Raw genomic sequence first — 12,530 nt, 5'->3', positions numbered from 1 at the left:
AACGGCATTCAAATGCTTCTGGGTAAATGGAATTTCCTTCCAAACAATATAGGAATGCAGAAAGGGAGAGAGCAATAGTAGGACATTGTTGGCCATCGATAATGGTTTTATATTATGCCAAGTTTTCTACAACAAAATTCTTAAAATTAAATGGCAAATGTAACTTCTACATCCTTTCTGATCCTTATCTAAATTTCATTTCAGTTTTCCTAAAGGTGGGGCAAAAGCATTACTGGTTTTATATATCTATATCAAAACATGAAGATTCATGCAGTGTTACTCTTAATGATTATGGCTCATCCTCTAAGTTGGTTTTTTTTTTTTTTTTTTGGTTTTTCGAGACAGGGTTTCTCTGTGTAGCTTTGCGCCTTTCCTGGGACTCACTTGGTAGCCCAGGCTGACCTCGAACTCAGAGATCCGCCTGGCTCTGCCTCCTGAGTGCTGGGATTAAAGGTGTGCACCACCAACGCCTGGCTTCATCCTCTAAGTTTTAAGCTGGGTTCGGGGTGGAGCTCAGCGGCAATCTTGGCCCTGGGTCCAATTCCCAGGACCACAAAACAAACTGATTTTATTATAAGCTTATGTAAATTAGGCTTGATAAATGTGAAGCAAAGGTGAAATTTACTATAAGATACCTGTGATTTGGGTTTTTTATGATTTATATTTTATTTATGTGCATTGGTGTTTTGCCTGCATTAATGTCTTTATGAAAGTATCAAATCACTTGGAGCTAGATTACAGACAGGTGTGAGCTTCCACGTGGGTGTTGGGAATTGAACCTGCGTCCTCTGAAGAGCAGCCAGTGCTCTTATCCACTGAGCCATCTCTCCAGCCCTGATACCTGTGTTTTCTAAAAGAGCTTAGTGTATAAAAGTTAAGATCTCCAAGTCTCTAAAGAACTAATTTGCAAAAGAAACTTCTCCCAGGAAACCAGACAATGCTCAGAATAAAGCCACACTACTTCACTCTGAGTCTGCAAAGCCATGGAGAACGTGTGACTGCTCTCCACTTTCCAGCTTTGCTGTCCAATGATTGACATCATGACTACATGTAAGTAAAGGCTAACAGATCATCCTAACTCTTGGCTCAATGTGGGGACACTGGATGCACAAATGTTGAGCTGATGAGAAAATCTTCCATGAGTACTATGAATTGATTGCATTTCCACATCACATTTCTCCATGAGTGCCTCTGCCTTGGCTTGAAATGTAACTGCACCAGGGGTAGTCCAGCTTCTACTCTGGAGCCTACGACAGGAGGACAAAGAGCCTTAAAGGGGTGAGGGAGACATTCTGTGGTGGTTGGAATCATGTGGGAGACACCCCCGATACCTCTGGAAAGGTTGAACTGGGGAAGGAAGGCCCACTCACTCTGAATTTAGGCAGCATTATTGCAGAGGCTTGGGTCCTGGACTGAATAAAAAGGAAAAAGGAAGAAGTCAGCTGAGCACCAGCATGCCTTTCTCTGCCTCGTGAGGATACCAGTTGACTCATGTTCCTGTCATAGCTAGAGTACTGTGGAATAGTCCTTCTGTACATTGTGAATATGTATTACTCTCAGTGGTTAATAAAAAGCTGACAGGCTGGTAGCCAGGCAGGAAGTATAGGTGGGACAGCCAGACACCGAGGACTCTGGGAGGAGGAAGGGCAGAGTCAAGAGTTGTTGCCAGCCAGAGGCAGAGGGAGCAAGAGATGAACGTGCATCTAATGCACATATGCTAATAAAGGTACTGCCACATGGTAGCGCGTAAATAAGGAATATGGGTTAACTTAAAATGTAAGCGCTAGTTAGTAATAAGCCTGAGCTATTGGCTCAGCATTTACAAGTAATATAAGCCTCTGTGTGGTGATTTGGAAACAGCTCCCGGAACAGGAAAACTCTGCCTACACTAGAGCCATGTTCCTATACCTTCCCTGACACGATAGACTGTGCCCACAAATGGTGAGCCAAAATAACCCTTCCTCCCTTAAGTCGTTTTTGTCACAGCAATGAGAAAGTAACTGATACAGATGCCAAAAAAGAACAAAACAGAGCAACAAGGCTCTAATGTCAGGGCTTAGGAGCTGCTCAAGCTTTATTTATAATTAAATAAATAAATCTATTTTTTCTAGTAGATCATACACTGACCATTTTATGCTGAATTTAGAATTCAGGGATTCCCAAAAGCTATAACTTACTTGGTGTAGACTTACTATCTGCTCGCATAACATGGAGTCCTCGTTCTACCAAATGTAAGCATCCTCACTGCATTTTCTAAAGTTTATTCCTTTTTATTACCACTGAAAGTCATAAAAGCATGAGCAAGACAATACTCATATCTCCAACTATGATGATAAAATATAAATAAATTCTAATCCAAGCCTGTGGACAGGTAGACAGGAGGATCAGAAGTTCAAGGCCATCCTCAGCTACATATTGAATACTACATGAGACCCTGTCTCAAGCATAAATAAATGTATATATATACATCAAGTATTGATTCTGTGGCAGCTACTCTTCATACTCTTTATTCAGAAAGCTTTACTAACAAGCTATCAAATAGATCAGTTTAGCAGCCTGCTAGGCTGTGCTGGTCAAACTTGGCAAAATCTATACTTACAGTAATTTGATTATATGTTTCTATTAACAACACAATGAGCTGCATTCAACCATAAATATTTTGTTTACAGTTTTCCCTGACTCTTCTTCATAGCCATATTCAAACATACATGATTTACATGCTCAGCCATCACAGTATTTCTGTAAATGGGAGGATGTACAGAGCCATCTACAACCTCTTGAGCACAAAATCATGCTCCAGCCCTCCCCACATAATTAGGGTAGACAGCCTCCCGGGGGAAAGTCTCTTATGAAATTAAATCAGACACGTATGAGTCTCCAGAGGACCACCTTCTATGCAGGCAGAACTGTTAGCCTCACACAGGCCATTTCACAGCAGAGAGAACAGGCATGTCCATTGTGAATGCCATAATTACATTTTGCATGACTTCCTTCAATTAAAATCTCCGTTTAAATGATCATCCATCTAGCCACAGAGAAATTTTAAAAAGTCATTATCTAATATGACCTAATGATGCCTTCCACTAATAAGGTATTAGTCGGAAAATGACTTCATGTGTTTCAAATAAATTATCAGCATAAGCCCTCCCCCAGTACATTGTGCAAGAGAAACCAAACAGTCATCTCACTTCTCAGTGTGTTTTACAAGCTCCAATCTGCACACCCCCCAGGATCAGAGCGAAAAGGGGTATGCTTTGCTTGTATTAGATATTCATTAATTACCTAATGAGCTTGACTAAACTGATGCCTCTTAACACACCAGAGGAACAAAGGTTTTTAATGACTTTACTAAGTGGACTGAGATCCACATCTCAGACACACCCCTCGTTACCAGCAGTCATAACCTCCACACTGTTCTCATTATTAGTTTCAAGCATGGAGGACAGGGGAGCACTCTATGTCTACTATAGAAGCAGAGACACCCCTGTGCCATCCTTGTTGGAGTCTGCCCCAATGTAGTGGGACACTAGAGAAATCAGTGTCTGGTGACTCAAGATCTTGAAGTATTGGCAGAGGGTGCTGTTATTCTTTTGCGTTTTTTGAGACTGCTCTCATGAATTCCCAGGCTAATCTCAGAGTCCATATGGAACTGAGGCTATTCTTGAGTTCTTTATACTACTGCTGCCACTTCCCATGTGCTGGATTGCAGGTGTGGACCACCATTCATTCCTGCCTCAATATCTTGATATCTAGATCTCCAAAGGCTTTCAACTTCAGAAAGTTCTATTTGCAAGATCTGACACTTGGTATGAGAGAGTCACAAAGGAAGACTCACACTTTCCCAACCAAGCACGGCATTAACAAACAGCCATGCACCCACAGCTGCACACAGCACATAGTTGGAACAGAAACAGAGGGCTAAACAAGAAACCGGAGGAACTGGCCGAGCAACTAGAAGTGCAGCTGACATGAGAGGTCTTTCCTTTTCAGGATTCAAGGCTGATGTTTAAAGTGGCCCCTCTGAGAGATGCAATCTCTTCAAAGAATCAGAGGTACACTAAAACATTCCCACAGCCACACTGGATGGAAAGTCACTGCCAACAAGACACAGAAGGGGGAAGCTTTGGGTCTCCTGATTTAAAAAAAAAGAAAAAAAAAGAAAAAGACAAACAGCATTTGATGAAATAATACCAAGTTATCACTGTCCTCCCCACAAATAGACAGTAATATTAATACTATATCCTTTTAGCCTTTTGCGTGTAGAAACCAGACATTAGCTTTTATAAGGTGGCCAATCTTTTCCAAGTCACGCTTCAGGCTTTTCACAGAAAAAGGCATTCATGAACACCTGATATTGTGGACACGATCTACAAACACATACACAGTGAAACAGCAGAGAAATTCAAGGAGAAGACTAAAAACGAACTGAGGAAACCAAGGTGCAGAGGAGAAGGGTTAAAAACGAGGAAGAGATGAGGCAAGGTTAGAGCATTCAGAGGAGACTTCCTGAACTGAGCTGACAGGTACATAAACCTTCATTCTTTAGACCTTCCTTCATGCTATAGTCTTCAAGTTTTGATCAACCTTTAAAAACCTTTCCAAAAAGTCCTGCTTAATAGAAGTAACCAGATTCCGGTTTACCAGAACATGGGATTCAGATCGGTAGCCAAGGGCTGAAGCTGGCCAGACTTGTTTTGTTTGGACAGCACAATGTTTTATTTTGTTTTTTCATTGTAGCTTCAGGGAAGACACTCACTCCCCAATTAGCCAGAGGTACCACCATTATCCTCATAGTGACCCAAAGAAACCACCCCTCCTGAACCTAGTGAGAACATGACATGGTACAAGGACTTTGGTAGTTTCTGAAAGGTTAAGTATAGAGTTTCCATATGACCCAACAATTCTATGCCTAGATACCCACCTATGAGAAATGAAAGCACATGTCCATGTAAATCAAGTACCCAGGCAGCATTATTCACAAAGCCACAAGAACCGAAAACAACCCAATGTCCACCAACAGCTGAACGGGTATGCAAGACATAGTCCGCTTTAAAAACGAAGTACTAGACAAAGCCATAGCAGGGATAAACTTCAAGTGACACCTGAGTAAAAGAAGCCAGTCACAGACCATGCAGTCTGACGCCCTTGAGAATTAGCCTCTAACCAGGAGTTAGGGTTGTCAGTCACATACCAACCTTTCCACCTTTGGTGGAAGGCCAAGGATTAGGGGCAGTTCAACCATTTGACTAATAATCTAACTACACCTTTCTACTGAAAGCCCTGATTTAAAAAGAATCTCACTGGCTCAGTAAGTAAAAGTATTTGTTGTATAAACCTGGCAACCTAACCCATGTAAAGGTGAAGAAGAAAACTGACTTCATAAGGCTGTCCTCTGACCTCCACACACACCATGGCACAGGTGTACACAAACGTGCGTGTGTGTGTGTGTGTGTGTGTGTGTGTGTGCGCACACGTGCGCACGCGCGCGCGCGCGCGCGCGCGCGCACACACACACGCACACGCACACCGTGTACACATATACACAATGATAATAAATTTAAAATATTTACAAATTCTGAACACAGAAGCTCACCGGCCCCTCCCTGGCTAGTGAAAACCTGGGTGTGCTGGGATGATGGCATACACTGACTGCATGTGAAAAGGTATAGAATTCCCCATTTCCACGCAGACCTGGCCCTGTGTCTCTTCAGATCCTGATCTTTCTGATTTGGATCTTGTATAGTGTACAGTAGTTCACTGTATTTCTATGTTCTGGCTCTGGAGACTGAACCCGGAGCCTCCTGTACACACACATTCTACCTCTGAGCTGCCCCAGCACCAAAAAAAAGCAGTTTCAGATGGACTGCTTTCCTGCATTCTGTGAGCATCAGAAAGGAACATGGGAGCTAGCGATCAAAATCCACCCAGAAAGTGGACATGCTGAGGACCCACAGTTAGGCTGGTGTGTTGTGCAATCTTGTTAAGAACTGTGGCCTTTAACCTGTAGAGTCGGAGCTGAGTCTAGGTGGCCAGTGGAAGAACTGGGCTGCAGTACACTCAGCTGTAGGTCAAGCAGAAGTGGCTGCGGTGGGGGGAGGGGACCACACCTGAAAGGAAGGCAGGCTCAAGAAGAAGCCGTGTCAGTAACAGGGACACACGGGAAACAAAAGCAATGCCATCTTGTTTGCCATAGGACAAAATCTAGACAAGAACAAAAGACTGGAGGTCACTGGGAAGGGATAAGACAGCCATCTTTTTTTATTTTTTCAGTAAAATAAATTGGAAATTAAGCTGAGATACTTACACAGTTGACGCTAACACAAAATCAAAGGTCCTGTCTGGTGTGTGTACACACGTGTGTACAGGTGCACATGCATGTAGAGGTCAAAGAACAATCTTGGGTGCTTTCTGAGATTCTGTCCACCTTGTGTTTGAACAAGGTCTCTCCCTGACTTGGAGCTTGACAAGGAGGCTGGGCCGGCTCTCCAGCGAGCCCCAAGGATCTGCCCATTCCGTCTCCCCAGTGCTGGGATTACAAATGTATGACACCACCCCGTTTCTTTATGTGGGTTCTTAGGACTAAATGTAGGTCTTCAGGACTGCATGGCAAGTGCTTACCGACGACTGAGCTCACTCTTCTGCCCAGGGGAGCTGTCTTGTTAAGAGAAGGCAAATTAGTCATTAAGTGTCCAATCAACTTTGGGAAAACTCAATAAAGTTTTTAGATCCTGGGCCAGTGAAATGACTCAGTAGGTAAAAGCACTTGTTGAGAGGCCCAATGACCTGAATTTGATCCTCTGAACCCCTGTAAAGGTAGAAGGAGAGAACCAACCCCATAAAGTTATCCTCTGACCACACACACACACACACACACACACACACACACACACACACACACACACACCTTTTTAAAGACTTATTTATTATTCTTTTTGTTTGTTTGTTTGCTTGCTTGTTTTTCAAGACAGGGTTTCTCTGTGTAGCTTTGGGACCTGTCCTGGATCCTGCTCTATAGACCAGGCTGGCCTTGAACTCACAAATATTATCCTGGCTCTGCCTCCCGAGTGCTGGGATTAAAGGCGTGCACCACCACCGCCAGGCCCACTATTATCTTATTATACCTTCGTGAGTTTATGTGCCACCATGTGTGTGCAGGAGTCTATGGATCAAAAAGACAACATCAGAACCCTGAACTGAATTATGTGCAGCTGTGATCTATCATGTGGTGCTGGAAACAAAACCTGGGTCCTCTACAGAAGCAGGAAGCCCCACTGGGACATCTCTCCAGCCCTAATAATCTTTATTTCTAAATTTCTGATCCTGAAAGGCTGAAAATTTTCTAGAACCTAGGTAACTTCTTGACAGCTGCAGATACACAAGTTCTAAGTAAATATATGTTTTGATTTTTTAAATATTCATCACCTTTATTAAACTCTATTATAGCTCACCAAATACAGCACGGACTTCAACTTAAATGCAGTACAAGTACAATAATAGCATACTAAGAGTAACAGTGGACATTTCTAGAGGGTTCACTGTGCACCTGGAACTTAGTATAAAACCCAAGCTAGCCCTGTACTCATTATGTAGTTCAGGCTGGCGATCCTCTTGCCTGCCTCAGCCTCCCAGCGCTGGGAATACTGATGTAAACACTTCCATGTTAACTAAAAACCCTAGTTCTCTAGTATATATTATATATATACTACATATCTAGTATAATATATATATATATATATATATATATATATATCCCGTGACACTGTGCTCCATTACTCTGCACTCTACAAGCTAGTTAATATCATTAATAAAAGTTTAAGGCAGGGCTGGAGAGATGGCTCAGTGGTTAACAGCACTGCTGCTCTTGCAGAGGTCAGAGGTCAGTTCCCAGCACCCACAGAGGGTGGCCCACAGCCACCTCTAACTCCAGTTCCAAAGGTTCTGATACCCTCACCCTCTTCTCACCTCAGCAGGCACCTGCACACATAAGGGCACACAGACACACACACACACACACACACACACACACACACACACACACACACACACACAAATCCTAAAAAAAAGTTTAAAGAAAAAAAAATTTAGTACTCAAAATCAAACTACTTTAACCTCTTAATTTATAATTTCCTTCCTTCCTTTTTTTTATTTTTTTATTTTTTATTTTTTTTTGGTTTTTTGAGACAGGGTTTCTCTGTGTAGTTTTGGTGGCTGTCCTGAATCTTGCTCTGTAGACCAGGCTAGCCTTGAACTCACAGAGATGCGTCTGGCTCTGTCTCCTGAGTGTTGGGATTAAAGGTGTGCACCAACACCACCCAGCCCCTATTTCTTTACAAATTTAAAGAAGTTAGCATATGCAACTGACTCCTACATTTGAATTTTCTATTTTCACTTTCAACTTGATATTATAAATGGAAAGAAGGAAGGGAGGGAGGGAGGAAGGGAAGGAGGGTAGGAAGGAGGGAGGGAGGGAGGGAGAGAAGGAGGGAGGGAAGGAGGGAGGGAGGGAGCAAGCAAGCCAGCTGTGATGGAACATGCCCAGCAAGCAAAAGACAGAGGCAAGAGGGTCACTACAAGTTCAAGGCCAGCCTGGTCTAGCTATCAAGTTCCAGGGCAGAAATAGTGAGACCCTGTAGAAGAAAGGGAGGGGGTGGAGAGGGAGGTCTCATCGAGTAGTCTTTTGCACACCAGCAATGTTCCGTTTCTTTTTCTCACTGTTATGTTGTTTACTGCTCTTGCGAGGGTCAGAGGACAGCTTTCAGGAGTCAGTTCTCTCCTTCCACAGTGGGTTTCAGGTCACCAGGCTTGGTGTTAAGCACTTACTGACTGAGCAATCCACTGGCTTTTTTCCTCGACATGGTACCAGTTGTAGAAGGAGATCCAACTTATAAAAACTCCACAAGCTATGCACTTCTCTGTACATGTATATACTTCAATGAAAATTTGTTCTCTAAAAGTCTATGTTTCAAAGCTGGGCATGATGGCATATGCCTACGTCTCAGCACTCTGAAAGAGGTAGGAAGACCACTAACTAGTTCAAGGCGAGCCTGGGAGCATAGTTATATAGGGATACCCAGTCTCAAAAGTCAAGTTGCTTAACTTTACTTGACCAAAAACAATTACATATAATTACATTTAATCCTTCTTGGACCTTTTAATAGGAGCATATTCTACAATAGTAAATAATATCCAAATTTCTATTCTTACTGTATCAGAGAGAAAAAAAACATTCAAAATAATCTATAGAATCAGAAAGTGTTGCTTCTTTCAGAGACCTCAAGGAACAGGCACACTGTTTTAAGTTCTATGTCTCACTCCATTTCAATCACCTTCTCAGGCAGCTACATCCCACAATCTGACAGACTGCACCCAAAGAGGTGGTGGCCATATCTACCTGTCCCCCTACCAATGCTATCCTTAGAACCTAATTTCAAGGGCTGAAATGCTTCCTTCTCTAAACCAGAGATGCTCATTGGGTAAGAGCACCTGCAACCGAGCCTGAGCTCGATCCCTGGGAATCACATGGAAGAAAGAGAGAACCAACTCCTGTTGGTTGCTGACTTCTGATCTCCATGTACATAAGGCATCTCCACTCCAAGTCCCAGAAGTGAAAATAACCAAAAGCAATGCCCCTCAGAGCCATGGTGCATTTTACTGGCCAGCCTGAAATCCCAGCAGCCTCTTTTGGTAGCCCAGGCTAGCCTCTAACTCACTATGAGCCCAAAGACAACCTTAAATTTCTGATCGTTTTTGCCTCCACCTCCTGAGTGCTAAGATTACAGTGTCCACCATACCTGGTTTATATGGTGCTGGGCATTGAACACAGGGCCCTGTGTGGGTGAGGCAAGCACTCTACAAACTGAGCTACCTCCCCAGACTCCCAGTATCATATTTTACAAGACTATATATACCCTTAACATGTTATTAACAACATAACCCATAATCCTTATCACTAGAGACACTTAAGAAATATCTCTACCACCAGTACAATAAACATTTGCAAAGCACTTTACAAAACGTTTGACCAAACATTAAGTTGATCTTTGAAGGAAAAAATTATTCTATGAAATAGGTAAATCTGGCAACTTAGAGATTTGGTTCAAATAAATTAAAAATAACTAGCTATAAGCCAGGCAGGGCAGCTCACGCCTATAATCTAACCACACAGGAGGCTGAGGCAAAAGGATTTCTATGGGTTCCAGGCTAGCTTTGACTACAAAGTGAGGCCCTATCTAAGGGCAGTGGGGGGACTAGCTACATGACAGGTATGGAAGGACTCAATTCAGAATCTCTGGCCCCAAGTCCAGCGATTGCTGGACCTCAAATCAAAAGATCACCATCAAGTGTCACAAGCTGCACTATCCACAATATTTACAGAATATCTACTTTGCATGGGGCACCAGGGCAGAAAGTCTCCCCCTCCCGACTTTTCCAAGTCGCCACACAGATGATCCCCATAAAACCCTTCTTCCCTGTTTTACCCTGCTTCCTACAGTACCAGCTTCTCCTAATTCACCTCCTGCTCCTAGTTCTCAAAAACTGCATAACAAAACTACAAAGCAGAGATAGGTGTGTGTGGTGATGTACTGCGCATCCTAAGAAAATATGCCTGAAGATCAGAGAACAGAACAAGCCACTAGATTAACCACAGATGCCAGGCAGTGGTAGCACACACCTTTAATCCTAGCTCTTGGGAGGCAGAGATCCACCTGGATCTCTGTGAGTTCAAAGCCACCCTGAACTACATGAGATTGACTCAGTCTAGGAGAGAAACAGAGCCAGGCAGTGGTGGCACACACCTTTAATCCCAGCACTTGAGATCTCATGCCTCTGCTACCTGTATTTGGAAAGCATACAAGCCTTTAATCCCAGCACTAGGAAGGAAGTAATATGGCTGGGCAGGGTATATAAGGCATGAGGAGACAGGAACTAAAGCTTTTTCGGCAGAAGCGCTTTACGGCTGAGGACTCAGAGACATTCAGAGGATTTATGGAGTTGGCGAGGTGAGAAGTGGCAGTGGCTTGTTCCTTTGTCTCTTTGCTCTTTCAGCATTACCCCCATATCTGGCTCCAGGTTTTTATTTTAAGACCTATTAGATTTCATGCAACAGTTGTGGTGGTGTACACCTATAAGCCAGCACTCAGGAAGCTGGAAGCAGAAAACTGTAAGTTCAAGGCCAGCCTGGGCTACAAGGTAAATCTCCTTGTCTGCTTCCTGGTGTTTCTATATTCTGAGCCCAACTTAGTTGATCTAATTAATTTCACTCCGTTTTTTGAGAAAAAGACAATCTCATTTGTTCTTTCCCAACTCACCCCTCCCTCTTTTCTTCTGTTCATACATTTGCCGAAATCCACAAGTGATGCTGAAATATTTGTCCTCAGCCTGACAGAATCAGGGTGTCCCTTTACACCCTGTTAGCAATGTGCAATAAGTAAATCAGGTGGTCTCCAGCTCCCCTGTATTTAGAGGAGACAACCCTCTGAGGGCTGCCCCGACAGATGACAGGATTTGGGCAGGCCTACGGAGGAGCCTCCTCACCAAGGAATCAGCGCACAGGCTCCCTTCCTGCCCTCTCTGCTGCCCACCTGCCTGGACCTGCAGCCAGCACCACCTGCTTGAAGCCTGCTTCAATCACTTCAGCCCACAATGCTCACAATTCTCTGAGTTTCCACTGTCCAGAGCTCTGCCTGAAACCTCCTGACATTCTCTTGCTACTCATCTGCAGCCTGGGGACAGCCTCCTGGTAGGCAGCCATGTATCTCTAGAGAGCACCCCAGGTGTGTCCAGGAACCACTGATGATTTCAGTGAACATGTTTCTTAACTTACCGGGCATCTCCTTTGGAAAGATTTGTATTTACAGGATTCAGAATAACTTTGTTTGCTTCGACATCCACCACACATTTGGTATGTAAGTCAATTTCTGCAGATAAAAAGTAAGAAAAGAAAAGCCATGTTTAGGAAATGAATAATTTGGGGGAAAGTATTTAACAGAAATCCCACAGTGTTTCATGAGAAATATCCTAAGAATAGAAGGGCACTTTCTCAATCTAATAAAGCTAACATCACACTTGATGGCGAGGGACTAGACCGCCTAACTTCCACCATCAGAACAAGGATGTTTACTGCTCACACTCTGCTCACCACTGCTCCAGACGTTCTAGTCAGGGCAGTCAGGCAAGAAAGGCGAACACAAGCATTCAGACCGGGAAGGCAGGCAGGCAGGAGCTCTCTATTTGCAGATGGTTCCGCCTTGTGTACAGAAAAGTCCTACAGGACCCACTAGAAAAAGACCAAACAGTGTGTGCGTGTGTGTGTGTGTGTGTGTGTGTGTGTGTGTGTGTGTGTGTGTGTGTGTGTGTATGCACATAATATGCTTTCAAATATAGAAGCACCAGTTGTGTTTCTACACACCCACCAGCTATGAAAATGTAATTAAAAAATAATTGCACTTAAAATAGCATCAAAAATTTTTAATTAAGAATAAATTGAGCTGGGCGGCGGCGGCGCACACCTTTAATCCCAGCACTCGGAG

At 43.4% G+C, this 12,530-nt stretch overlaps 1 protein-coding gene across 4 annotated transcripts in view; it reads right to left on the bottom strand.

Annotated features, from left to right (window-relative positions):
- Kif13b (kinesin family member 13B) overlaps positions 1–12,530 on the bottom strand; it is a 151,052-nt gene that overhangs the window by 122,884 nt on the left and 15,638 nt on the right. For 3 of the 4 annotated variants that reach the window (XM_042285017.2, XM_006988795.4, XM_016007205.3), the window contains exon 2: positions 11,825–11,918. In XM_042285017.2, the coding sequence (XP_042140951.1) occupies positions 11,825–11,918 (94 nt within the window). Of the gene's footprint in view, positions 1–11,820; positions 11,919–12,530 lie in introns of all 4 variants that reach the window. The other variant, XM_076545188.1, reaches the window with a different exon arrangement.

The sequence above is a fragment of the Peromyscus maniculatus genome, chromosome 9, assembly GCF_049852395.1.
Source record: "Peromyscus maniculatus bairdii isolate BWxNUB_F1_BW_parent chromosome 9, HU_Pman_BW_mat_3.1, whole genome shotgun sequence".
NCBI lineage: Eukaryota > Metazoa > Chordata > Mammalia > Rodentia > Cricetidae > Peromyscus > Peromyscus maniculatus.
The sequence above is the reverse complement of the archived record's forward strand: the minus strand, read 5'-3'. Positions and strand labels throughout refer to the sequence as shown.